The sequence below is a fragment of the Cavia porcellus genome, unplaced genomic scaffold, assembly GCF_034190915.1.
Source record: "Cavia porcellus strain 051 isolate PalLab524CR breed Dunkin Hartley unplaced genomic scaffold, mCavPor4.1 scaffold_37, whole genome shotgun sequence".
Lineage (NCBI taxonomy): Eukaryota > Metazoa > Chordata > Mammalia > Rodentia > Caviidae > Cavia > Cavia porcellus.
In genome coordinates this window covers 7548574-7575951 of record NW_026947520.1, presented here as the reverse complement: position 1 = coordinate 7575951, position 27378 = coordinate 7548574, and the positions used below count along the sequence as shown (strand labels likewise).

Here is a 27378-nt window from a genome sequence, read left to right as displayed (position 1 = left end):
CTATACCCTCGGCATTTGGGATGGAATGCAGGTTGCTGAGCATGGTCCAGTCTGGCCCTCTGGAACTCCCATGTGACTTCCAATGTTCCAGGAAGCTGGGCAGGCACCTAAACACTGTGGATAATGATCCAAAGCCGTCCCCATCCAAGGACTCGAACTCAATTTGTTTTAAATCAACTCCACTAATTGAAGAAGGTTGTTGGGCATAATCTAGCCAGGTCACAATTCCTCCCACAAAAATCTAGTCTAGTTTAGGTGGCTGGAAGCTGGGCAGTTCCTTGACAACTGAGAGCAATTATGTTAACCTCCTGGGGCTGGGATGGTACATGGACACTCACCTCTGGTGATGCAGTTTCCTGAATTGAGACAGGGTCACTGGGGGAGCCCCAGAAAGGCCAGAAACCTGTGTAGCCAGAGGAGTGTGGCTCTGGGCCATCAAGTTCCCCGTATTGAGAGAGCCTCACAGGGTTGGTCCCGGTAGGCCCAAGACCTGTGGAGTCAGTAGAGTGTGGTTGGAACCTGGGGAGTTCCTTGACCACTGAGAGAGATGCTCTTAACTATCCAGGCCTGAGTGTGGTGCACAGACACACCCACCTTTCTTTTTAAAGAAATCTCTGGTTTTTATTTCTCTCATTTCATTTTTTAGCTTCTGAAAAATGAAAATGTTTGCTTTGTGTACTTTTAAAAGTTGAGTGCAGAATTTTTGTTTTGTTCACCTTTCTTGACGATAATATCATCTGTCCATTATTTCAATCTAATACTGTGTAAGAGCTACCAAGTTCTTTAAGGAGATGCACACTGAAGGCAAGACATATTACAACAAACCTTAAATATATGGCTTTCTTTCTTTCTTTCTTTCTTTCTTTCTTTTCTTTCTTTCTTTCTCTTTCTTTCTTTTTCAAACAACTGCTTTAATTCCATGTTAGTTTTATTGATATGTACTGGTCCTCATCTGAATTAAGGCGTTTTCTGTGAAGCTGTATAAAGTTTTAATCAGAGCTTTCAGTTACCTCACTATCATTGTCTTCCTGCTTAAACTCTGGCAAACCTGTGAAGGTCCTTTCTGAGTAGATTTCTATGAAATTATCTTCAAAGTCAATGCAACTGCTTTCCCTGCATGAGGTATTGCTGAATCATTGTTCAAATCAAGCTCTTGTGTGATGGGCTGGGGATTTAACTAACCAGCATAAGTGCCTGCCTTGCAAGCCCACAGTTGTGAGTGTGATCCCTGGTACAAAAAATTAAAAATGTCTTGTGTTTGCATAAACTTGAACAAATCTCATCATTTCATTAACCTTTCACAATTCTTGAAGATCAAATGAACATCAGCCACAAAATCATCTGGAATTTGGTAATATTGAGAATGTTTTTTCTGAAGCTTCTTTTGAATAGTGGATGAATCCAATGCTATTTTTATAATTTTAAAGTAGTTTGGTATCAAAGCAGGTACCAGCTCCTAGAATTTCATACTTAATTCATGGCAATAGAGATAAAACAGAAGACTTTCCCATTTCCTTTGTTCCACTGGGCTTAATCCTTGTGCAGCTTTCCCCTTCTGGATGTGTTGCAAACTATCACATTCATATTCAACTTCTGGATTCCAAGTATCCCTGCAAAATATGAATATCCAGTCCCCACTTGGAAAGCTAAGAAGTATTGGAATATGGAAATTTAGAAGACCTTTGGATATTTTTCACAGCACAAGAGATCCCCTCCATTTTGGCAGACAGCACACAAGTCTTCATTTGAACAGCATCTTTGATGTTGCCATTTCTGCCAGTCTTTGCTTCCATGTGAATATGGCTTCGAATTGGAGACGTTTCATTAACTAGTTTGCTGAGCCCTGACTACTTGCAGCTTTCATTCAAATCTGCAGGTTCAGATTTCACATGATTTTCCAAGCTTGCTAACACACCTAACTCACTAGCTAAATGCAGGTTGGTTGACACAGGTGGTGCCAACTTATACTCAGGACTGCTCCACGTGGAGTCACTCCTCCTCCCATACTCAGTCTTTTCCTGTTCACAGCTCCTGAAAAACTACAGACCTCTTCCTCAGTCCCAGGTTCTTGCTTGACATTCACTTGATCAGATTTCAAACTAAAACCAATCTTCTCACCAGTTCTTCCTGATGACCCACAGCTGCAACTACTGCCAGTACTAGAAGTACGAGGAGATCTCACAGGTGTGTGAGAATTGGATAAACCTGATGATCCTGGAGATAAGGTACAGAGTCCTGGGGAAAAAAGGATTCATGGTGCTTGTAGACTTTGGGAGTAGGTGACTGTCTGAGATGTATCTACCTGGTAGCTTATTTAACTGCTTTTGTCAGCATCTTCCAGGTATATGGGTGGAATATCAGGCAAGGATAGAAGATATTTTAGATAGTAACTGAGGGGATGAGTTCTATTGCTGTAACAGATGGGCTGGTGGGGCTTTGGCTTGCATTTGCCATAGTTGCTATAGTAGGGTTTCTTGGGTTGTTTGTGATATTGTGTACTGATATGATAAGAAAGGTTCCATCATGCCCTGGGTTTCAGTGTTGTCTCAGGAGATGTGGTTGCATCATGGGATACTGAGGAACGCTGTGCCTGGGCATCCTTGGGATTCTGGCAGCAATCTGAGCCAGTCTCATTTGATTTGCTTGAAAAGCTCCACAGCTCATGTTACCTTTTTGCATTGTTTGCATACTGATCAATCTTGGAGCCTGTTGCTGTAACATCTGAGGGGCTGTTTGTCTAGGGTGCTTCTGTGTTGTTGTTGTTGGTAGTGGTGTGTGAGCTGGTGGTTGCTGATTCCTCATCCATTGCAGCTGCTGAGTTTTCTCTGTGCATAAACTTGCTGTTGCATATACTGAAGTTGAAGCTGTGCTAAATTAATCTGTCCAGGGCTTTTACTAATGTGCTTTGTCCCTGAAGTAACTTGTCCCACTACAACATTAGGAGTATAACCAGCAACTACAAACACACTCAGCAACCTTATCTTTGATAAAAGGGCCAAACTCATTCACTGGAAGAAAGATAGTTCCTTTAATAAATTGTGCTGGAAAAATCTGGATCTTAATATGCCAAAAAGTAAAACTACACGCAAGCCTATCCCATGTACTAAATGAAAGCCAAAATGTATTAACAATCTAATTATTAAAACAGAGACACTAAATCTGCTGAAAGATAAAGTAGACAGAAATCTTGAAGACAGAGGAATAGGTACAGAATTCATGAAGAAGAATCAACTGCTCATGATATATATCACAGAAATAATAACTGTGATCACATCTTAATGTAGAATTTTTGCACGTTGAAAGAAGTTTACAGCATAGTCAAAAGAAAATCCACATATTTGAAAAAAACATAGTGAACTGTCCCACAGACCAAGTACTTCTGTATAGAAGATATAAAGAATTTTTAAAAACCTAGGTACCTGAAATACCAAGATCCAACTAAAAAATTGGCATCTGACATGAATACACAGGTCTCAGATAAAGAAATACAAATCGTAAATAAATACATGAAAAAAGGTTCAGCATCATTGGTCATTAAAGAAATGCAAATTAATACCACACTGAGATTCTATCTCACTCCAGAAAGAATGGCTGGAATAAAGAAAACCATTAGCAACTAATTCTGCAAAGGCTGCAGGGCAAAAAGGAAGACTTCTGCACCCTTGGTGAGAGTGCAGATTGGTGCATCCACTGTGGAGGTCAGTCTGGATATTTCTTAAAATGCTGGGAATGGAAGTTCCATTTGACCCAGCTATTCCACTTCTCGGCATATTCCCAAGAGACCTAAAAATATCCTACCACTGTGATATATGTGCACCCATGTTTATAGCAGTATAATTTTTAATAGTCAGATCCTGGAAACAACCTAAATTCCCTTCAACTGAGGAATGGCTAAAAATGATGTGCTATTCCTATGCAGTGGATTACTGCTCAGATGTAAAGAATGATCATATTGAGATATTTATAATAAGTGGATGCAACTTGAGACCATACTCATTTGTGAAATAAATCAAACTCACATGCATAAATACCATATAGTCTCCCTAGTGTAAGAAATGCTAAGAGTGCATAAGCTACAAAAAACTCACTAAATGTAGTGAAAGAATAAGAATATGCTTAAATGGGAAAAATAATATCTCAGGGAAGTGCAGAAAAAGAAAGAGAAAGGAAAAATATAGCTAAAATTATATAAACACACTTATGACAAATAAGATAATTGTACTACAAAGTCTATAAGTTAGAACAAAATAATTAACATTCATAAGATTTGAACTCTTGTGCATATTATTGTATGGTGATCTGAGGAACTCTTGAAGATCATTCTGTAAAATAACAACCCTAGCTATGCTCCTACCACCTTGTTTTGAAGGCCTAAATTGTGAGTGTTTTGGCCTCTTTGATATTGTTATTTGTCTTTTCACGTGTGTTTGCTTTTCTAGGAATTTTTTGTTTAATTTTGTCTTTCCCTCTAATACAAAATGATAGGCATAAATGTAGAAATACACATAAGTACAAAACTTCTCCTAAACAGTTTATGAGTATCGCTTATATAAAACATGATGAAATGAACAGCTACTTTCAAGAAAAACAGACACGATGTTATCCAGTGCTAATTATGTATCATCAGGCTGTGAAATGCAGAAATACTATTATTCTTTGTTCAGTGTGATTTTAGTCTGTTTTTCATTATTTAATTTCAACGCACTTGAAGTTAGGGCAAGATATTTTGAAAAGAACAAGAGACATTACGACAGCCATTGTTGATTTCCCTCTTATCTGGTTTTGAAGGCCAAAAATGCCTTGATTTTGTTCTGGTCAGTTTAATAACATTTTGTTTTGTATGAATTCATTGTGTGTGAAAATATGGACAATTATTTAGAAGAAAACAAGAGGCAATATGAAAGACAGTGATGATCTCCTATTGTCTTGCTTTTAAATCTGTATCACTCTGTTTTCTTCTGCTCTGTTCTGTTTGGTTCTTTTTAATTTTACCCTGTTTAAAATAAAAATTTAAAAAAGAATCTGTTTTGACTGAATGCTTTTCCCTGTGTTGTCTGTGGTACACTCTCTGTACTACATGGAGATCAAGGTTATAATTCTTTATTGCTTAATAGTATTTCATTGTATGAAAATACTGCATCTTTCCTTACCATTCTGTAGTTGTTGGGAAAGCTAAATCTACTTTTTCTCTGAGTCTGTCTCAAGGAGTATTGTATAATTTACCCCAAACTTCAGTTTGTCCATTTTCTTTCAAGTCAAATGTGTTTATTTTATACAACATATTGGTTAATTTTGTCTCCTGATTCATTCTGCCTCTATTTCTTTTTATTGATAAGTTCAGGACGTCTACATTACTGATTACAATCCACATATACTAGCTTATCTCTACCACACTATCCTCCTGCCATTGGGCCCCTTCATCTTCCATCCATCCAATTGCCTACTCTGCTCCACAGTCCCTTTCTGCTACTGTTCCTGAAAATGTGATCATCTTCAGTTCTTTCTGGAATATCATTCAAAACTATCTTGGGCTGGTTTGGTGGTCACGAACTCCTTAAGTTGTTCTTTATCATGTATGTATTTAATATTTGCAACAATTCTGAAACTAAATTTTGCAGGGTACATCAATCTGAGTTAGACATTGTTTTCTTTTGGTATATGAAATAATTCATTTCAACTTCTCAACTTGATGGTTTTTACTGAAATTCCGCTTTAACACTGATGGGTTTTCCACTTATAGATGATCATTTCATTTTTTTAAAACAGCCTTTAAAATTAAGTTACTGAGTTTCTGGGATCTTGATATTATATATCTGTGCATAAATTTGATTATGACTAGCTGGAGTACTATATGCCTCACTTGTTTGCAGGACAAATCCTTTCGCCATTCTTGGTATGGTTTCTGCTGTTACTTCTGCAAATAGTGATTTCATATCTTTTGCATTGTCCCCATTTTTTCACTGACACCTCTTTTACATCATTTTAATTTTATTTAAATGGTAAGAATACATAAGAGTTTAGAGTAATCACGATTCCCCATTACATTGCTCGGAAGCTTTATAATGTCTGCATTCATTAGTTGGAATTGTTTTATCCTAGTTTGTTTGATTTTAATATCTTTGATAGCATAAACAGCTATTTTAAAGAAAACAAGATATCAGAATAGCCATTGCTGAATTCGTATCATCTTACTCTGAAGTCTTACTATGCATTTGTTTTTCTATTTCCTTTGGTTCTGTCCTGTTATATCTTATTGGATATAATTATGTGTGATAGTACAAAGAAATTTTCCATGGAAAATGAGATAATGTAGTAGCCATTGAACATTCTCTGCTGTTTGGTCATGAAAGCCCTGTAATGGTTTCATTCTCTTGAATGGTTTTATATGGTTTTGTTATGTTTGACACTATTGTATATAAAGCTGTACTCAACTATTTCAAAGAAAGAGACATTATGGTAGTTACTGTTAATTATGGGTTATTTTGTGATAAAATGCTTTGTTACTTGCATAGTTTGATCTGATCAGCTTTTTTATGTCCTCTTTTTTCTTAATCTATTTAAAATGAAAAAAAATTAAAAATGAATAATTTCATGTTACATAGAATAACTCTGTTCACTCACTGCTGATAAAATATTTAGAAATAACTTTTGTAAAATTTTAGTGTTTGATTGGGAATTAATTCCATAAAATTTGATTTATACAGTTTCAGAATTCTCATCATCACCCTATCCTTTTAATTTTGTGAATTATTAAAATGCAGAAAAGTACAAAAAATAAGACAAGCAGTCCACATATCTCATTGCAGAAATAGTGTCTTCACACATTTACTTGCAGAGAAAAAGATATTTTTATAAAAATTGGTCCCCCTCCCCACCCCAATCCTCTAAACTCATTCTCATCTTTCCTCCATTTTTCACAGGCCACCATCAAGAGTTTGGTCTGTATGCTTACAATTTTTTAAATTGTTTTACTAATTTTATGTATGTATGCATATTCATTAGCAATATAAAGTATTTAACTTCATCAATGAAAATACCTCAAATTTAGTGAAATCATTGTACTATACATATCATTCTCCAAGTTTTTTCCATCTCAATGTGTTTTCGATGTTTACAAGAACATATGGTTTTTGTTTGTTGGGGTTTTACACATGGGTATTATTTCATCATAAGATATTTGAATTGTAACCAATTGAGCCACAGAGAAATTTCTGGTATTTCCTAAGCATACATGTAAGTAAAAATAAAATGTAGTTTTGAATTTTGCAAGAAAATTTTTTCTATTTTCTAGCTTGTAACCATCTTGATATATTTGCTTTAAATAATTGTGCCTTCATTTCCCATGATATTTACTTTTCTGTGTAATGCATGGTACTCTTGTTTTCTACTCTTGAAGAACAAATTACCACAAAATATATTTTTAAAAATTATTTTCTCTTTTACTAATACAATATCTTTCATATTGTATTAAATGTTTGAATAAATTAAAATAACTTTTTAAAATCTCTTCTGCTCTGCTGAATTACTATCACAAAGATCTATTATTTACTAATGATCATATGTGTTTTTGTTTCTTCCACTCTAATTTTTTCTCATACTGTTGAAGATCTCCAGATTTATGCTGACTGTAGGAACAAGCTTCTGTTTTTGCTTCCAAATTTTAGGGAAATGAATCAAAAGTCAGTATTACTTCTTTTTTTGGTCAGTATTACTTCTGATGTTGTTTTCTGTTTATTTGTTTGACTGATTGATTTTGGTTTTTCTGCTTTTTGTTAGGTCACAATTTTTATATGAAAGTCTTTTACTTCAGTATGAAATGTCGGTGCCCTCCAAAGTTTTAGTATTTGTTACACTTCACCTCTCTAAGGATTCTATATTTTAAAATATTTTGATGTAGTGTGAAATATAAATTTCTGGCATGTTGTTTTCCATTTTGATGCTATTCACAGGTCTTCATGAGTGTGAGTTTTCTGTTGATTATTGTGGTGTAGATTCTGGCTGAAAGCTTTTCCATATTCACTACATAAGGCTTTTTATCTGTGTGTTTTCTGAAACCCAGTTGTAGGATTGAAAACTGCGAGAAAGCTTTCTCACATTCATTACAACCATAAGGCATCACAATTGTATGACTTCTCAAACACAGTGGGAGAAGAGCTCTGGAAAAGGCTTTCTCACATATATTGCATTCATGAATCCTCATATGTAAAGGAAGTGATGTTCAATGAAAGAAGGCTTTTTCCACATTTATTACATTTGTAGGGTTTCATTCTAGTGTGAATATTTTGATGCTTTATGAGGTACCACTTCTGGCCAAAATCTGCTAAACATTCATTATATTTAAAGGGCTTTTCCGCAATATGAATTTTCTCATACTCGGTAAGACGTGATTTGCTGCTAAAAGTTCCCCATGCTGTTTACATATGAAGATTTTGTTACACATGAAGGAATTCTTTCCAGTGTGGGATAGTTAACTGGTGTCTGATGAGGTTTGACTTCTGGATGGAAGTTTTTCCATAATCTTTGCATTAAAAATGATTCTATTCAGTGTGAATTTTTTTAAATTATTTTTCATTCTGCGGCTATTGAATTGTTATTTCCTGGTTAGTTGTTATGTTAGGAGATATTTCCTTTTGTAATCTCTAGCTGAAATCTTGCCTTTAGAATCTGAAACTATCTTCAGTATCTTTCAGACAACTTGGCCAGGTTAAATGGAGTTTTTAATTTTCCAGACATATCTTTCTCTTTCATGCATTATACTTCTTTCCTATATTGTTAATACAACGTTTCCCTCATTTTCCAATGCTCCTCTTTTTATATCTGTATTCATTAGATATGCTCAGCATTTCTTTCATTATGTTTGTCACTTGTTCTTTTACCTTCAGTGTTATTTTTGATCTTGTTACTTTTAGAGCGCCATGAGTTTGTTTTACTTCACTTGCTATCCTTTCAGAAATTTCTTCTTTTTTCTATGCCTCTTGCACACATTCTGTGCTGGAGTTTGGAGGGGGTCCTTTGACTATTTATCTTGACATTTTCCTGAGTTTCTCCATATGAGCGCACTTTGAGTTCCCAGGCACTAAGTGTATTGACTGCCATTTTGCACAGTATTGGAATGGGTCTGGCACATGGGTTTCTCTTATCCTAGGTTTCTGGGGAGGCAATGGTGGGTGATGAAAATTTTCCCAGACATGCATGGCTTCAACAAGGCTCCACCAATGACAATCGTCATGTGGGAGGCTGGTTGACTGGTTCTCCCAGCTGGCACTGGCCACCAGTCACTAGTGGAAACTGGCGGTCTTATGGGAACATCTATGTTAGTTTCTCCTGGTGTTTACAGTTCTGTGATAATATTCCTGCTGCATCCCAGAGATGCACTGGGTAGAGAGCCAATCATGCCCTCTGTATGTGTGGGCTGGGACTTGTCTTCTGTCACAGAAATTCACTGTACTTCAACTGTAATATCTTCGCTACTACTTCAGATTCTTTCTTCAGAAATAGACTAATAAAACACAAGATTGAATATCGTCATGAGCTTATGAAATATTACTGGGCATTGCTTCTCTCACACAAATAACAGAGGTAGTGGGTACTCTCTTATTGGAAAGAAATTCCTTTTATATAGCATATATGAAAAATTAGTCCTAGTATATAAAACAAAAGATACCAGTTGAATCAGCATAGACTGGTATGTGGAGAATTTCTATTTTAACACTGAAATTGCATTTCAGTAGCATTTTATTCAGAGTGTATCATACATTTAATTTAATTTTATTATTTTAAGATTGAGAAATTATTTGACATATAACTTAAACTGAATAAGAGTGAAAATAACGTGTATACAATAATTCAAAATATCTTTACAAGTACTCACTGTAATATTTTTCTTTAAAACTTATTTCAGTTTCAGGATTGCAAACCAGGGGATCTTATCTCTGAGTGAAATGTTCAGTGCATTTTTATTTTTTGCTTTGAAACAAAGTTCTTCTAGGTTTCCCAGGCTGGGCTTCATTGTGCAGTCTTCCTGTCTCAGCCTCCTGAGTAGTTGCCATTCCAGGCTTATACCATTGTGCTTTACAGTTTTTAATCTTTTTTGTGGTAATGAAAATTGAACATATAGCCATCATCCAAATCCTTATGTTTATTATCTACCCCTGAGCAGTGTTTATGATTTTGGGCCAGCATCCTTTTAAGTTGCTAATTTGACCATGTAGATTCAGACTTGCAGTCCTCTTTACACAACCTTGCAGAGTTCTGGGATTATAGGCATTCACAACTGTATTCACCAAGAACACCTCTTTTATTGAAAGAATGTCTCCAAGTTAACTAGTATTTTAATCATTCAGTCAAATGTTCTAAGTAGCATACTATCAGTGAGTCACAACTTTATCTTGTGAGATCTTTATTTAACCTACACTTTCTAATTACAGGGATTTGTTGAGCTCAGACTGGTGTCACAGGTCCCTGTGCTAAATATCTCACACTATACATCACAATGAATAAAAATCAGTCATATTTCATAAATCTTAAATCAGTTTACTCAAGCCAGGCCTATTTCAACTTCTTTGTTGAATGATATCTGTATAGATTCAGGTTGACTGTAGTCATCTAGTGTTGCAGCAGCCATATTTGGCCGAGAGTAACACTAGTTAGATTTTTTTCTTCTTAGTGTTCCTGATGTTTATAAATAGAAAATTATAACATAGTTGTAAACAGAAAAACAATACATAAACATTTATAAACAGAAAAAAAATGTCCATTATCACAGGTTGATGGGTCCCTCACCCTCCCAAGTGAGTGCCTACAGAAGGCTTAAATGAAATAACAAGTGGTAGGACTGTAGGTCTACATGAGGATCAAAACTGTCTAGCAGAATGCACACCAACAGATCTGAGACAACGAATTTCTCTGATCCTTATTTACTTGGTTTTCAAACAAAGGAACATGATACTGAGGAAAAAACAGGAACTAGGCAGGACCTCTGGAGTCACTTCAAAGACTTCCCCAAGTATTAAGTTATGCCAATAGGAGAGCTATCTTATCTCTAGGTTGAAATTTATTGAAGCACTGTGGGTCCTACAGTGAAGGTCTCTACCTATGTAATTGGAGCTGGAGCCGTGCATTTTCACCAATGACCTGGTCTTGTCCTTTGAGGAACCACAGGGTCCCAGGCCATTGCAGGGCTCACCCAAGACCAGTGATTCATAAAGATTTACTTTGAATCCAGTGCCCATCTCCAGACAAGAGGCCTAAGTCTGGGACAGACTCACAAATAAAGATAAATGGCCAATTGATTAAATTGAGATCCTGCTCAGAGCTTTGCAGTCACACATATGCCATGAATTTGATTGGCCCTTTGGTACTATGTTCAGATAACCTGGCCATCTTTGGATTGAAAGAATTCATGGGTGTTCAGCTCATGCCTACATCATCCTAAGAACCCAAATTTTAGGATTCTTGTTGGTCTTCATGCTGCCCAAGACTGAGCATCTCTAATTTTCCCAATACATTGTACTCCATACAGCCCTAGGTCTGTCTGCTTCTCCTGTGTCTTGACATCTTGGTAACTGTTCTCTTGAACCAAAGAGGAGTTGTCCCATAAAAGTATCCATAAATTTGTTTTCATTGTGGCTAAGTAATAGACATTTTAATTTATATGTGTACTGAGATTCTTCATTTACATTTACTATCTTCACTGTATTCTAGAGATATTTTTGGTTTTGTAAAGGAAATTGCAGAGCACTGCGATGTCAGACTATGGTTTCCTAACAGATACCTTACCATACATGATACAAAACTTGGGATTGTATGAGAAGACACAACCTACATTTGCTGAGATTTCACTTACATGTAGTGAAATCAACAAAATACACTGAACATATGAAGACTGTTAAGGTATTTTAAAAGTTAGAAATAAATGTGAATATTTTTACCTCTCTGGCCTTCATTGGAAATAATTAGAAAAGGATCAGTGCCTTAGTTTCTGAGTTACCCACTGAAAATGAAAAGATGTATTTAAGGTACATTTTAAATCATATATTCTCCCTTGAAATATTTTCTTAATTTATACTTCTGGCTTTGCACAGAAGTGGAATGGGCTTGCATCCAAAATTTGGCTTATCTATTGAATGTAATGGGGTTATGTACACTCCAGTAGTATGGAAATGGGTGGTTCATATTGAGGTGCTTCTGCAGTGAGCCTGGAGATCTTCTCCAACAGTTTCAAAAACAGTGTGAAGGGTAAGGAAGTGTTGCCAGGTTCCATGATAAGGTTGGTTTTAGGTGCAGCTCTTTACTGTGCTTCAAACTCACTACTACTGCTGAAGGAGTCAGTATACAGTGTTTCTTCCCAGGTTTCCAACATGTAGATCAGAAGAGAAAGAGGGATGAATGAAGCTCAAAAGCTGTTATTTGACAAGTCTTATACTGAAAAGTAAAACCAGAGAATTCCGGGAGGCATGCTTCTTACTGATTCTACTTGATGAAGAGACACTTTTCTCATACTAATAACTGTACACATTCTGTTTTGCTGTGTACAAGTTAGCCTTTGATGAAATAGGATTGTAGAAGTATAATATTATTCTGATGTCCAGATAACTTGGCATAATATTACAGTACAGCGTGTGCCCAGCTTACAAACTTTCAAATTCAAACTTTGAAACAAGCAAGTGGACCTCGTTGCAGTTCTGCTGCTGTGTGCTTACTGCATAGTGCACTAGTGTACCGCTGTAAATACTGTCATAGGCTTACTATATTTTGTGTGTAAGACTTTTTTGGACTCATGAACAATTCTGATTACTGTTCATACTTATCATCTTGTTTCTCCCATTTCCACTTACTTTGTAAGAATTTGTTTCCCATTTTCTTTTGCTGCCTTTTCAACTTTATCCATTATAAAGACTAAATCAGTTTGAGTGTTACAATATTTGACTGTGTATTTAAACTTCAAGTCATTTTTTAGCACAAAGTCTCATTTTATGTAGTCAATGATGTGGTAGATGCCAGTTACAAAATTAATTATAGGTAGGTTTACTTTGTAAGATCCAATATGCCCTGAATTCTACAGTTGGATTTCTTAATGTCTTCAACAAGCTGAGGGACTATTTTTGTATGGAGATGTCACTGGTGCCAAACTTGATGGCCCTGGAGGTCAGATGGTCAAGTGGACCTGCACACTGTGGGAAACAGAGCAGACCCTAGTTCGGAGGCCTGGGGCAGGCACACTTTACAATAAGTGCAGGATTCCACATTACCAAACATTAGTTTATCAAAAGTGGAAGACTCCCATGTTTAGGCCAAAATTTCCCAGAGTTTTATGTTGAAAGTCTCATTAGAAATAGCTTCTGTGGATCAAATAAAGGCTATAGAATAACAACTTTATTTTTCTTGTATACACATAATGAGATATGGGAATTCTTCTATACAAACAGTTGCCATATAAAGTGAGATGGGCATTATGGAAATCTGTATAGAAATTTCACAAATCAAGAGCAGAACTTCCATGTTACCTGGCATATGATATTCCGGGTATATATGTAAACAGACTTCATGTTGCCCACCTCACTGAACCATTTCTCTTAATATTCAATACTATATAGCAGAACCTGTATCTATCAGTGGAAGAGTGCAAATTATATATATATATATATATATATATATATATATATATATATAATATATGAACAATATTTAGTCTTACAAAAGTATCTTTCCAAGAGTGACAATATGAATGAATCACAAAAAAGACATTGTTTAATCTATCTTATATGTGTTATCCTCAAGCATTCAAAATAGAAAAGTATAGAAAATTACCATATTTTTCAATGCCTTTGAAATGATAGGAAAAGGTACTGATGACAGTTGATAAATGATGTTTTGGAGGACAGATAGGTGTAAATGTCTAATATGCAGCATGATTACTACAGTGAAAAATAATGTAATTTATACAGGAAATTGGTGACTAACTTTCTGGACCTGTCATGAAATTGTCAGCTATGTGAGGTAATGGATATGGGTGATTGGTTGAATAATCTTCAAAATATACATACTTCACCATAGCATGTTTTACAACCACATATACACGCAATTTAAAAATAGATTGAAACCAGCCGTTTTCTCCTGATTCTTTGAGAAGAAATTTTTGTTCTAGTAATTTTATAGGCAATGTTTCATATCTGTGTCTTGTACTCTGAAAATTACTGTGAAAACAGCAGTGCTTAATGTATAGATTAGTGTTACTTCCCTAGTATCCTGTTTTAAAACTCTATTTCATTACTTTTTTCTATTTAAAATAAAACAAATAACTGGAGAAACCTCTGAAAATAAATAAATCAACAAATGCATGGGAAATATCTATCATTCATTATAAAATATATGATTCAATATGATTTATGATAAAGTTTTTCACTTACACAATTTTTTCTGTTGAATATATTATTAAGCTAGTTTTTCTTGACTTTCAATTTATGTTTTCCTTTAGTCACAGTATTAGCAGCTCTGTTTCTCCTTTACTGAAAGTCCTAGAAATAAACAACACTGTTCATGAGTGTAAAACAAGTTAATAATTAAATAAGTCAGTAGCTTTCAGTTTGTTCATTATTTATGCTTTGATTTGCAATGATTTCTATTTGTAGATTTATTATTTTTTGTTTGCTGTGGTATTATTTTGTTCTTTTCCTGTTTCTTCTGCAAAGACTATGAAAATTTGCTTAAAATTCTTCCTTTTTTCCAATACAATGCATTCGTGTTAAAATGCTTTTTCTGTTACTTCTTTAAAGTATTGTAGTGATTCTGTTTGTAATCTTTTCTTAAATTTTTAACAATAATTCTTTTTAATTTTATGTAACTTTTGGGTTAATATTATCTATTTCATTTGTATAATGTGTATTTTATTATATTTAAATTGAACATGCCCTACTTTAAAATGTACATACTTCAAGGATTGTAAGGATATGAAATAATATATTTTCTTTTTGTGTCATTATTTGATTATCATTATTTATTAGAATATTGAATTCATATTCCAGCAGGTTCACAGTGCATGGGGATGATACCACATGGGTGTTCTCACGTTTTTTATCTGACTTGTTCTTACGCAAGAGTGTTGTAGGATACTTTATTATTAAGAATTTTTAATTTAAGTTTAAGTTCCTAATAAAATGGAGATTAATTTCTTTTCTTAGGACAAAACATGTTTTATCTTCTTATGAAATGGTATGGTTTTATTTTCTCCTTTACTCAGCCCTGTTCATCTATTTTTATAATAATTCCTCACTCTTCCTAAGAATGCCATTTCATATTTTTCTTATATTGAGTTTTACTAACTTTTTACAATTTATTTATTGTAGTGTCACTTGTATTATGGAATTGTAATCTGATTTAAATTGGAATAAAGTTGCTATGTGTGTAGATTATGGATTTTACACCAAAAGATGCAATAAGTTTATTTTCAGGGTATATCGCTACTAAAATCATGAAAAAAACTTGTGTTCTGAATTGGCCTTATTTTGGGAGAAAACATGATACATATACAGAGTACACTGAAAAAATGCATACACAATTCAGTAGTTTGCCCTACTGATAAATGTCTGGAATCTAATAACCACCATTCAATTCACCTCTTGTAATTTTAGAGAGCAAATGTAACTTCTCTTTGTCTCATGATATCTCATTAAATTTAGTGTTAAAATATTTATACAAGTTTTTCTTTTTCTTGATTTACATACTTTTGGTAGCATATATAATATATATGTAATGTATATAACCTGCATATATTCTAAATGGACATACATGTATCTATTTAACTATAGCTCTCTATAAACATTGTGTGGATTAATCTCTTGGACTTTCATGGCAAATGGCCCCTTATAGTGGCCCCAATAAAGTGGTAAAGCCCTGAGGCAATGTGATTCTCCAGTGTTCTTTGTGAATTTACTCACTGATAACTCTACTTTTGAATGACTGATCATAGAGCTTCTCAAACAGTCTCTAATGGATTTTGATGTCTGTTGTGGGGGATTTTCTTTGTTTCACTCTTCCCTGGACCTGCCCTATGGTCTCTGAACACCTCTAATGTCTAACATGACATAAATGAACCCATAGGGCCAACAACTTCTCACAGGAGCTCAAGATCCAGGGGGACCCAGGTGATTTCCTGCCTGCATCACAGCCTCATGCTTCACTTTTTCCTCTTCCTCAGCATGACAGTGTCTACCTAGGGAAGATAAAAAGAAACCACCACCAACACAGTTTCTTTGCTCCTTGGAGACACACACCACAAACAAGAACTTTTAATTGACTCTGGGAATTTGGAGCTAAGAAAAACTTTTCAGATACACAACACTGGATGAAGTATGTCATTGGCACAACAGAAGAATTGAATATTTGTGTCCTGGGGGAGGTGAGGTTACATTATCACTCACGTTTATCTCTGTGTCTGCCTCCTTCCTTTCTCAGGCACGTTGGCTGTGTCTCTGTCACACTGAGGTCTACATCCTGGCAGAGGGAGAGGCACAAATGAGTTTTCTCACAGGCTGAGAACTGAGTCTGCTACAGTAGTGGGACATCATTTTCTTGGTGAAAGCACTTGGCTGAAGACAGATTGTTCCGGGGTGAAGGCTGCTCTTCACCAAAGCCACAAAGACATGAAGAGCAGTTCTGGACACTGGTGCAGTACCACATTGGAACTGTGAAGCTAGAACCATGTGCTGAATCCTGGTTACTGCTTATGTGTCCTGGTCTAACATTCACTCATGTATCCATGAGTGCTACAGCTGGAAGCAAGCAGGAAAGAAGTCTGAATTTCATGCTGGGTAGGACGGAAATTTTGAAATTAATTCCTTTCTGAGGTATCATAAAGTAATCAGGTAGAAATTTACTATAAATTCTGTGTATCTGTTGATGAATACAATAGAGTTACAGAATCCTCTGGTTGTTTGAAAAACTTGAGTACTGTCTATGAAAAAGAAGCTGTCACTTTCAAAGTGAGTATAATATCTTTATTGAATGAGAAAATATATATGTATGAAAGTATTAGAATTATGTTGGTAATGAGGAATTTTCCCTTCTAGTAGGTAGAAAAAGATACTTCCAAAGTATCACCTTACTGATAAGAGTGAAGGATTACAGAAAAAATACAGAATTTGCTATATTTATTATGTATACCATGCATTTTTTTGGTTAAAAAGTCCTATTCTAACATGATTTCCATGCCTCTTGCACTTCAGATTATTTTATAGGATGACAATATTGTGCACATTTTAATATCTTTAAAAAGTCATAGGATATCTAGGTTGTATTTTTCTTTAAACAGTAAGTAGAAAAACATCTCCTAATTTAAAAGCATTAAGTTAGATTTTTAAAATTTCGTATCTCACAGAGGAGAATGAACTGCAATGTTGTACTCTTTTGAAAGACAGCATTTAAACTATGAAATCATATTTTATTGCTTTCTTAATATTCATCTATACTCAATAAATAACTATAGCTGTAAAACTACCAGCTGTATCTACACTTCATAAAGTGATCGGTCTATATGCACATATTTACTCTATAGAAAAATTTGACAGTGGAAAATGTAACATATTCCATTGCATAAAAAGTGATTTTAATGTAAGACAGAAGATACAATGGTACCTCAGTTCATGATCTTAATTCATTTTATGATTTTGTGAAGGTAGTTGTGTTTGTGTTTTTGTGGGAAAACAGTGCCACAGCTGTGTTTGCATCTGATGTGGAGTTTGTGAAGAGAAACCAAATTTTGTCACATGTTTTTGCTTGAGAACCAAATGGTTTGTGAGGAGAAGCACTCATGAACTGAGGTGCATGTATGTGTGTTATTTAAAGAACAGGAAATGTAGATGGGATAAGATACCAAAGCAATGACAGACCAACTGGGCAGCCATGGATGGAAGCTAGACTCAACCAATTTTATTGTGAGTTGCTAACTGCCTTGTGGCTCAGTTAACCTGAATTTTAAGAGAAACACACATTGCTGCCTTGTCTGATAGATGTAAATATTAAAGTACTCAAATAACATTTTAGCAGTGATCTATATATTGTAAATGCTATACAAAAAACATAAAACTTGGAAACTATCATAAACATATAACAAATATATAAAAATATATATAACATATATATTTGAGAAAGAAATTGTCATTGGGAAAGGTTATTATAAAAGAAGAGTTTATTTATAATTCATGTTATCACACAGAAACCTCTGTATAAGAAATTGAATCCTGAATACAGTAAGTGACAGAATGGGCTCTGAGAGTGTGTATATTGTAATAATCTTCAGTTTTCAGACTCTCATTGGAACTCTGGGGAATCTCTTTCTCTTAGGTAAATACATATTTCTTTATCTCAGTGGACATAAAACAAAACCCACAGATTTGATTATTATGCATCTGATTGTGGCCAACTTATTGGTCATTCTCTTTAGAGGGGTCCCAGAGATTTTGGCAGCTTATGGGTTGGAAGACTTCCTCAGTGACTTTGGATGCAAGTTTGTTTACTATATTAGCAGGGTAGGCAGAGGTGTAGCCTTTGGTAGCACTTGTTTCCTGAGTGTCTTCCAGGCCATCACCATCAGCCCCAGCAATTGCAGGTGGACTGAGCTCAAATTGAAATTTCCTAAGTACATAAACACCTTAACTACCCTACTCTGGGTCCTGCATTTGTTGCTGAATATTTGTTTTTCTGTGAGCTTGACTATGAAATTGAGAAACAAAAATGTTACTAGTAAGATAGACTTTGCTTACTGTTCAGATCCGAATACCAAGAGAGGGATATACACGGGGCATGCAGTGTTAACTGCCATATTTGATGTTTCATGCATGGGGCTCATGCTCTTAGCCTGTGGTTCCATGATTTTCATTTTATTTATGCACAAGCGACGGATTCAGCACATCCATAGGTCCAACCACTCCTTCAGGTCCTCTGCTGAGACCAGAGCCACCCACAGCATCCTTATCCTGGTGAGCATCTTTATGTTTTTCAATTTCCTGTCTTGTGTCATGCAAATATATGTGACTTTTTTTCATCATTCGAGAATCTTGCTGTTTACCCTTGATGCTTTCATAAGTGCATGTTTCTCAACTGTCTGTCCTTTTGTATTCATGAATTGTGGTCACTGTGTATCTGGAATATGCTGTTTCTATGGTCAAAGAAACAGAGTCACCTAACTACAAGAGGAACAACATATGCACTGTTTGGTTTCAACTATGTTGCATCACTGATGATCTCAACCCTCACTATCCCCTCAAAATGCAGAAGATATCATCTTAACTCTTAATTGAGCTTTTCTTGTGTTCTTGACTTGACCAAAAGGAATCACTGTCTATCCCCACCTCCCCTGTTCTTCAAATTCTCTCATCTAGAGAAAATCAACAGCTTTCTCAGTAGCAGAAAGACTACAGCCTTCTGTTTTTCAGTGATGGCAGCCCCAGTGGCATATGATACTTTCCTTAAACCTTCTCTATCATGAAGCCTCAGCTGAAGCTGTCTGTAAAGTACCCTACAGTGTCAATCATGATACAGTTTTGTTGGACAATGAAAAGTCCTTTACTCATAAATATTTGGTAACCTGAACATGCATGACTTAAAATTCCTGTTATATTTTCATTTTCAATGTTGAAATGTAGTATCACACTTTGTAACTATGCTCTCTATATATTTTATATCATTGATGAATACTGAGTAAGATAGCTTCAAGTTATTTGCATAGATTGGTACTATTAAATCTTGATATAAATTAATGATATGAGTAGTGATATAAAAATTGCATTGAGTATAGTGTAAACATCATGTGTTGCTTCCTAATAGCAAGAGACTTCTGATACTAAGTCTGTGTTTGGTGAGTGAGTCTATGATTACATATGTGAATTTGTCCATGTATTTCTGTGTGCACTTTTTCCTATGTCTCAGTGTGTATTTGTGAGTGTATTTTCACATGTCTGTATGAGTAAGCACTTGTGTGAAATTGATCTCCTCATCACTACATTCTGGACATGTGGTTCTTGTATCAATAAGCAGGGAATCACTGAATATCATTTTATTTGAAGTCAAACTTGCCCTGAAAGAGATTGCCTAAAAACTCTCCTAATCCTTTAAATTTTATCCTTCATTAGACTTTTTAAAACCATTTTTAGGGGTCCAGGCAAACACAAATCCTAAGTTCAATTTCTAATACAAATCCACCAAATTAAAAAAAAAAAATCACGTATGTTAAATCACTTAAGATATTGTGTTTATAGAACTATACTAATTGTAATTGTAAAAACAGGGTGTGTGAAGAACTCAGATAGACTGTAGCAGAAAGACAACACATAGAGAAGGAGGGAAGAGGAACGAGAGTGATGTACAAAGATGCGAAATTACGAGACAGAAAGACATTTGGAAGTAAAGGAAAAGAAGTGGGAACTTGAAGCAAAAGTAGTGAGGAAGCAATAAGGATTTTTGTGATCTGAGAAGGGGACATCAGAGAGAAAAATGGAGAAAATGGAATCAGACCCAGGGATCAAGACAAAGAGGTTTACAAATAATGGAAAAAGAAAAAAAAAAAAAAAAAAAAAAACAGAAGAGAGGAGAATGATGGAGATCACCAGTGTAGAAGAGTCACACGGATGAGAAGTCAGAGACGCAGAAGAAACTGGGAAATAGAAGGGAAGTGTTGAGCAAAAAAATACCACATGATAGAAAAAAAGTACCCAAGGGGTAAAGAGGAAATAGGAAAATCCAAGGCCACAGTGACAATAAATAAACAGAAACTTCAAAGGGGTGAATGATACAAGGAGAAAATTATTAGAAGAGAGAGAAAATTTTGGATCATTAGAAAATGAGTTGTTGAAAAAGATAGAATTGTAACTTTAGGAAGATTTTACACAAACCAAACAGCCATAAAGAAGCTAACGTGGAAATGGTTGAAGGAAAGAAAAATAATTGAAAAAAGATTTAGTCTCTGATTATATTTCAGTAAAATGTATTTGATAGTGAAATTGCCATTGAAATTTTTCCTCCCCCTGTCCCATGCATAAAGTATACAATACTGTTGAATTTTGTACTCCGAAAATCCATATATTGGTGTCTGTCCCTCAAAATCCTCATGGTGTCTTAGGGGTGGGCTTTGCAGATGGGACTGTATCTAGTGTTTGTGGTGCTGTGAATAAGGGTATATGATTAGTAAATCAGTCACTGATTGGTTTGGCATGATTCCATCTAGCATTAAGTGTGTGAGTGTTATATCTCACTTAGGGCACATAGAACTGCATACAATTTATAGGACAAAAAGATATTTGTCTGCCACTCCCTTGATTGTGCTACTTTGTGGGCACCGTGAAGGGTCCTCCTCTGTCATGCCTTTCACTATTTTCTATACTGCCTTGGAGTGAGCCAATTATGGACTGGAACCTCTACAAACTGTGAGCCCAGTAAATCTTTTGTGGTGCATTGAAAACTGGTGGTCAACTTAACATTCAGCTAACTAAACCCTGAGGATTGTTGCCAACATAAAAAGAAGACCTGGAGAGGAATAAGTATTATTGAAAAGTGCTGTTAGTCTTCTTGTTGCTGTGGGTTCTCCTGGAGGAGGTCTTTGAGTTTCTTTCCTTATATGAACTTGGTTGTTCTTATTGTCTGAGGAGCACAGGACCTTGTTGTTGCTGAGAATGGCTGAAGTTCATTTTTGGGGGATGGGAATCTGATCCTTACTGATTTCAGCATCACTTCTTGGCTCTGGAGAAGAAGATGGTGTGCTCTTCAATCTCCAGGAGGAGTCTGTCATGCTTGCTAATATGAACTCAGCTGTTTCAATCTCCTGAGGAGCTCGGGACTCCATTGTTGCTGAGGATGACTGTGGTACTTTTAGCAGGAGCCCTGGTCCTTATTTTGAGCATCATTTCCTGACTTCAGTGCAGAACTCTCAGCCTACTGGCACAAATACTTCATCCCACTGGCACAGACTTTCTTCCACTGCTGACCTTTGGGATTTCTCAGTGAAGATCTTTGAAACAGACTTGTGTGAGAAAATGTCATAGGCTGCAGGTCTGCAGTTGTACTCATGAGAGGCATATTCTTGTGCGTTAGACCTTCAGATGGACTCATGTAGGATATCGCCATGGGATCCAGGCCCTGTACTCAATTCTTTAGGTCTTAGTGTATGAACAGATTTCCTACAGTCTTTCTTTTGTATTTGACTCTTGAGTGACTATCCTAAAATAATACTAAAATTACGTGTGCTGTGTTAAATAGTTTTCCTTGCAAAATCTGACTACAACATCTTTACTCCTTTACTTTGAGTGTGGTATATTTGGCCTGCTCAAGAGAAGTTAGTAAGACATGCTGTATTTACAAAGTATTCAACAACATTGAATTTAGTTTTCCTAAAATCCGTATATTTCTGTCTTCACCAAAATCCGTTGTTTAATTTAATGTGGGAGTGAGATTTTTTCAGTGAAAGGCATTAAGATGAGGTTGCACTGAGGTAGATTCAGAATCTTAGACAATGGATAACTTCAGGACAAAAATCACAGAAAACAAAACACATGAAGTTCTGGAACATTTTTATTTTTCAAGAAAACTTACTGATCTGGAAATCAAGAAGGTGACCTCACTCACAGTATCTTCAAAAAATAAATGAAATAATGTATACTGAGGACAGAATGTGAATAAATATGTGAAATCTTTGCACTGATAATTGCAAACCAAAGATGTAAAACACTGAAAACAGTTTAAAATAGAAAGGTGCATGATTAAGAGGTTCTTTTCTGCCTGTGTATTTTGGAATTCTGAGCATCCACATAGAGTGATCCATCCCATTCCTTAGATTTGGGAAACTTTCTTCTATATTTTCAGCGAATCTGTCTTTTATAACATTGGTCTCTGGCTCTGAACTTTCCTGCATGCCAAAGCTTTATCTTTGTTCTTTTGGATTTATCAAGGATTTCTTGGTCATTGTGAGTTTGTGTCTTGTTGCTTCTTTTGCTATTTCTGAATAAATATTTTACTAACAATGGCATACACAAATCCTGTTATTGTATCTTCTGGGTGATCTTATTTCTTGCAAAAATTTGCCAATTTCTAATTTCAAAATTTTTCAAATTTGAATTTTTATTTCTAGGATTTTTGCTTCATTGCATACTCATTGTTTGATTGAGTGGTCTTTCATAAATTATATTGTTCTTTGTAACTCATGAAAATCCTTGTTTGTATATTCTTTGTGCTTCTTGATCTTCATATTGATTCATTTGGTTAGTTATGAGATCATCTCCCAATGGATAATCATTATTTTGTTCAACTATATCATTAATTGTTTCATCCAGCTGCTTACATTCTTGATCTTTAAGCTCTTCATTTTTCCTTTTAGATTTTTACATAAAATTAATTTAATTTATATATGTTAAACAACATACATTCTTTTCTTTTCTTCCCTTTTTCCTTTCCCATATCCTAGTAGCTATTGGTTACTACACTCCTAAGCTCTTTTACTTCATGAAAAAGAACAGATTGTAGTATTGTTGTTTGATTGAACACTTTTGTATCTAGATTTTGTAACTTGAATAACTAGTTCTGAGATCACAATGTGCAATGTATTAACTAGTTTTATTCCCTAACTTTTTTCCTTTTTGAAATACTGTACCGTTTCTACCATTTTTGTTTCGATATTTAAAATAAAATAATTAAAAATATGGGGCTGGGGATTTAGCTCAGCGGCATAAGCACCTGCCTTGCAAGCAGGCGGTCGTGAGTTCGATCCCTGGTACCGATAAAAACTGAAAAAGACCAAAAAAAAATAATTAAAAATAAAAAATTAATTAAATTTGGTATAGTTTCTTTTATATGGATGTGAAATACAATGAATAAAAACAAAGGAGAGATGACAGGAAATAAAATTGTAGACAATTTTTATATTGGCAAGGGGATCAGGGGTATTGAGAGAAAGTTAAAGTGATAAAAATGACCATGATTTTTATTATAAACATACTCTAATAAATATAAAATACTATAATAGAGATATCACAACTTTCCATGAATTTGACAATCATTTTTTCTTTACAAATGTTGGTACTTTCCAAAGTTACTAATGTCATTCCTATAAAAATAAAACCATACCTTAGTTACTTTTCCCCTTGCTTATACAAAATACCCAAAAACCAAAGTAAAGGAAGAAAAGGTTTATTTACTCCACAGTTTGTAGAGGTTTCAGTCCATAGTTGGTTGACTTCAAAGGAGGGTGGTGTTGCAGAAGGGTAAACATGTTTAGAAGCAAAAGATATCAAAAGCAACAAGAGGAAGTCATATTTTTTTCTGTCCTTCATATTGTCTGCAGTCTACCTGCACTAGGGTGGTTGTAGCACTCACACCTTTAATTCAAGCACTGGATTATGAATCAATCACAAACAAGATTCAACCTCCTAAGAAAAACCCACCCTCCATAGCTCCATGAAGCTTTGGTGTGACACCAAGAGACAAACAATAACAAAGTTCCATTATTTAAAAAAAAAATTAAATAACCCAAAATTTACATGTATTTGCATCCTAAATTAACTTTATATATAATTGCTATTCTTCCTTGTGTTACTATTGCATTTTCACATTAGTTAAATTTTATGATATATTATTTTATAATTTTCTTTTTCTTTGCTTGTTTTTGGTACTGGAGATAGAACTCACAACTTCATGCTTGCCATGTAGGCACTTAGGTCACTTAGCTAAATTCCAGACCCTTATTTCTTTTTGCCTTTTTCCATTGTAGAATTATACTTCATTAGAGTTTCTTGTTTGTAGTGTATAAATCCTAGTTCAGTATTGTAGACCATTGTTTTTCTTCATATGCCTATCAACTTGAGGTCACCATCCTGACAACATGATGGAGACAGGTGAATGTTTTGTGTTTCAGTCAGTGGCAAGAGCAACTGTCTTGTCTGGAGAAGATATTTTTGTCTGGTACAGGCTGACCTGTACCAGAGCCACACAGATAGGTAGAAACATTCTGGAGAGCACAAAGATGAATCGTAAACAGAAAGTCTGGCACTATGAGCCTGTGCTGTGCCTTAGTTACTCCTGGCATGTTTTAGCTAGCTCTGGTTGTTTATGATCTTACAACATGTGTACGAGTTAAAATTAGGTATGAATGGTAAATTAGGACTCATTTGGAAGTGAATTTTACACTAAAATACCTCAGAGAATTTGGGAATTTTTTACATGATTTTTCCACATAATTCTGTGCACATGTTAGTCAACACAATGGAGTTTCTTGAATCATCCAAATTCTTTACACAAAATTTCAAAGATATGTGGAAATTATGAAGTGACATCACTCTACCTTGGGTGTGATATGCTTGATTGAGTCAGTAATGATATATCTACTGAAAATTTATAGAGTACATGAAGACATTTGATAATGATGTGCAAAATCTTTCTTGATGCTACAGAAAAATCAATAAGGCTTCAGCACTTGTTAAAAGAACATATGGTGTAAGTGTTTGTTTTAAAATTATGTTTTGATCCTTTTATCACATATGACCCTTTGATATTCATGTCCAATTCACATCCTTTGTATTGTATTTGTGTTTTCTTCAAATTCTCTTAGACATTGAACTGCATCTTTTCTCAAAAACAGAATACAACACATGTTTTTCTAAAGAGGATTATTTAAACTTGATCTTCAAATATTTCATTACATTTACATATCATCTCTCAGATTTAGGAAAAATATTTTCTATATTCTATGTTACTCATATTTTTGGCAAGAATTTATGTGAGTGCATCTGTTTCTATACTAATATTTATCAATGTTCTATAAAAAACTTGCATATTTTATTCATTTTTATTAAGACATCCAAAACGTTCTTCTATGTTCTACAACATACTTTGATATAAGAATGGAAATTCATATTGCAAATTAAATTTGAAGCAGTTTTAATATTTAGTAGTATCATCTATAATGTGTAAAATAACATGAGTATTATTTCAAGTTATCTTCTCTACTTCAACAGACACTCTATGAATATGTGAGTTTCACCTTGCATCTTTGTGGCTCCGTTCTGTTGGAATGTAACAGAAGAAACAGTGATACTATTATATTTTTGTGAGATTTAAATTTTGTTATGTGGTGCCTATAGACCCTACATTGTATGAAATCTTGAAAGAAACTCCAAAGTTGAAAGGTATCAGTAAAAGAAAATGCAATTAAAAAATAATAACAGGAAAAATGTTAATCAGATAAAACCAATACAAGTCTCATGAGAACACTAAAAAGTAATGCAAACAGTATCACAAAATGATGGATGGCCTCTAAAATTGTAAATATTGGATTAGACTGTTCCTTATTCTCATTATAATCTTGAATAATTTCTCTCTTTAACTCAGTAATCATATTTTTACTGTAGTGATTATGACTCTTCTTTTTTCACAGATTTGACTTTGAGTCTCATAACCGTGGCCAAATTCATGATCATTCTCCACAGAGAATCACAGAAAGTGCAGTGGCTTCTGAGATGAATGGCTGCCTTAGAGATATTGGATGAAAACTTGTTTACTGTTTCCACAGGGTGGGAAGAGGTGTGTGTCTGGGCAGCATCTGTCTCCTGAGTGTCCTACAGGCCATTAACCTAAGCCCTAGAAATTTGAAGTGGGCAAAGCTTAAAACAAAATCTCTCAGAATGATGAACATCTCTTTTGTTTTCTTCTCTATATGCTGCAGAGTCTCACTTTATCTGTGAGTGTGACTGAACATGCAGAAATAAGAATTTCACAAATAAAATAGAATTTCCATACAGTTCAACTCCAGATTATGAGAAAGTTTTATATTGAGCAATGACAGTACTATTCTCCATAAATGATGCTGTGTACGTAAGAGTCATTCTCTTATAGTATCTGCACATTTTTCTTACTGTACAGAAACAATCAGCAGGTCAAATGCATTCATAGGACCTGACCTGAGTCACCTCTAGATGCTCCCCTATGACCAGAGTCATCTACAGTAACCTTGTCCTGATGTGCATGTACGTGAATTTCTGCACCATTACCTGCTCCATCCATGTGTGTTTGGCTGTTAATAATTGCTGCTTTTAGTTTTCACAGTTGTTTCCTATGTTGAGTTACTTTCCTCTCATTTCTGAGACCAAATACCTGACACCCAAAATGAAGGAAGGAGATGTTTATTCAGCTCTTTGTTTTTGGAGCTTTCAGTCCATGCTCAAGCTTGTTCCAAGGCTTGGAGCTTGAGCTTTCAGTCCATGCTTGGAGCTTGTTCCAAGGCAGGGTAGTGTGTCTAAGGTCAAGCGTTCATGGCACCGACAACCAACAAGAGTGAAAAGAGCAACAATGGGAAGGCACACCTCCTTCCCTCTATTAAATTCTATGCCAGTTACCCATCCCTAG

General features: G+C 35.0%; 1 protein-coding gene and 1 pseudogene across 1 annotated transcript; one reads left to right on the top strand and one right to left on the bottom strand.

Moving 5' to 3' along the window:
• Positions 1-911: 911 nt before the first annotated feature.
• LOC100735969 (E3 ubiquitin-protein ligase TRIM33-like) lies at positions 912-5888 on the bottom strand (annotated as a pseudogene).
• A 12369-nt stretch (positions 5889-18257) lies between these two features.
• LOC134470259 (vomeronasal type-1 receptor 4-like) lies at positions 18258-19181 on the top strand. The gene has a single exon (XM_063243320.1). It carries the CDS (start codon positions 18258-18260, stop codon positions 19179-19181), a length of 924 nt encoding a protein of 307 aa, XP_063099390.1.
• Positions 19182-27378: the final 8197 nt, after the last annotated feature.

Excerpts from the sequence above, each read along its gene's own strand:
- LOC134470259 (XM_063243320.1), top strand. The coding sequence starts at position 18,258 with ATGGGCTCTGAGAGTGTGTATATTGTAATAATCTTCAGTTTTCAGACT.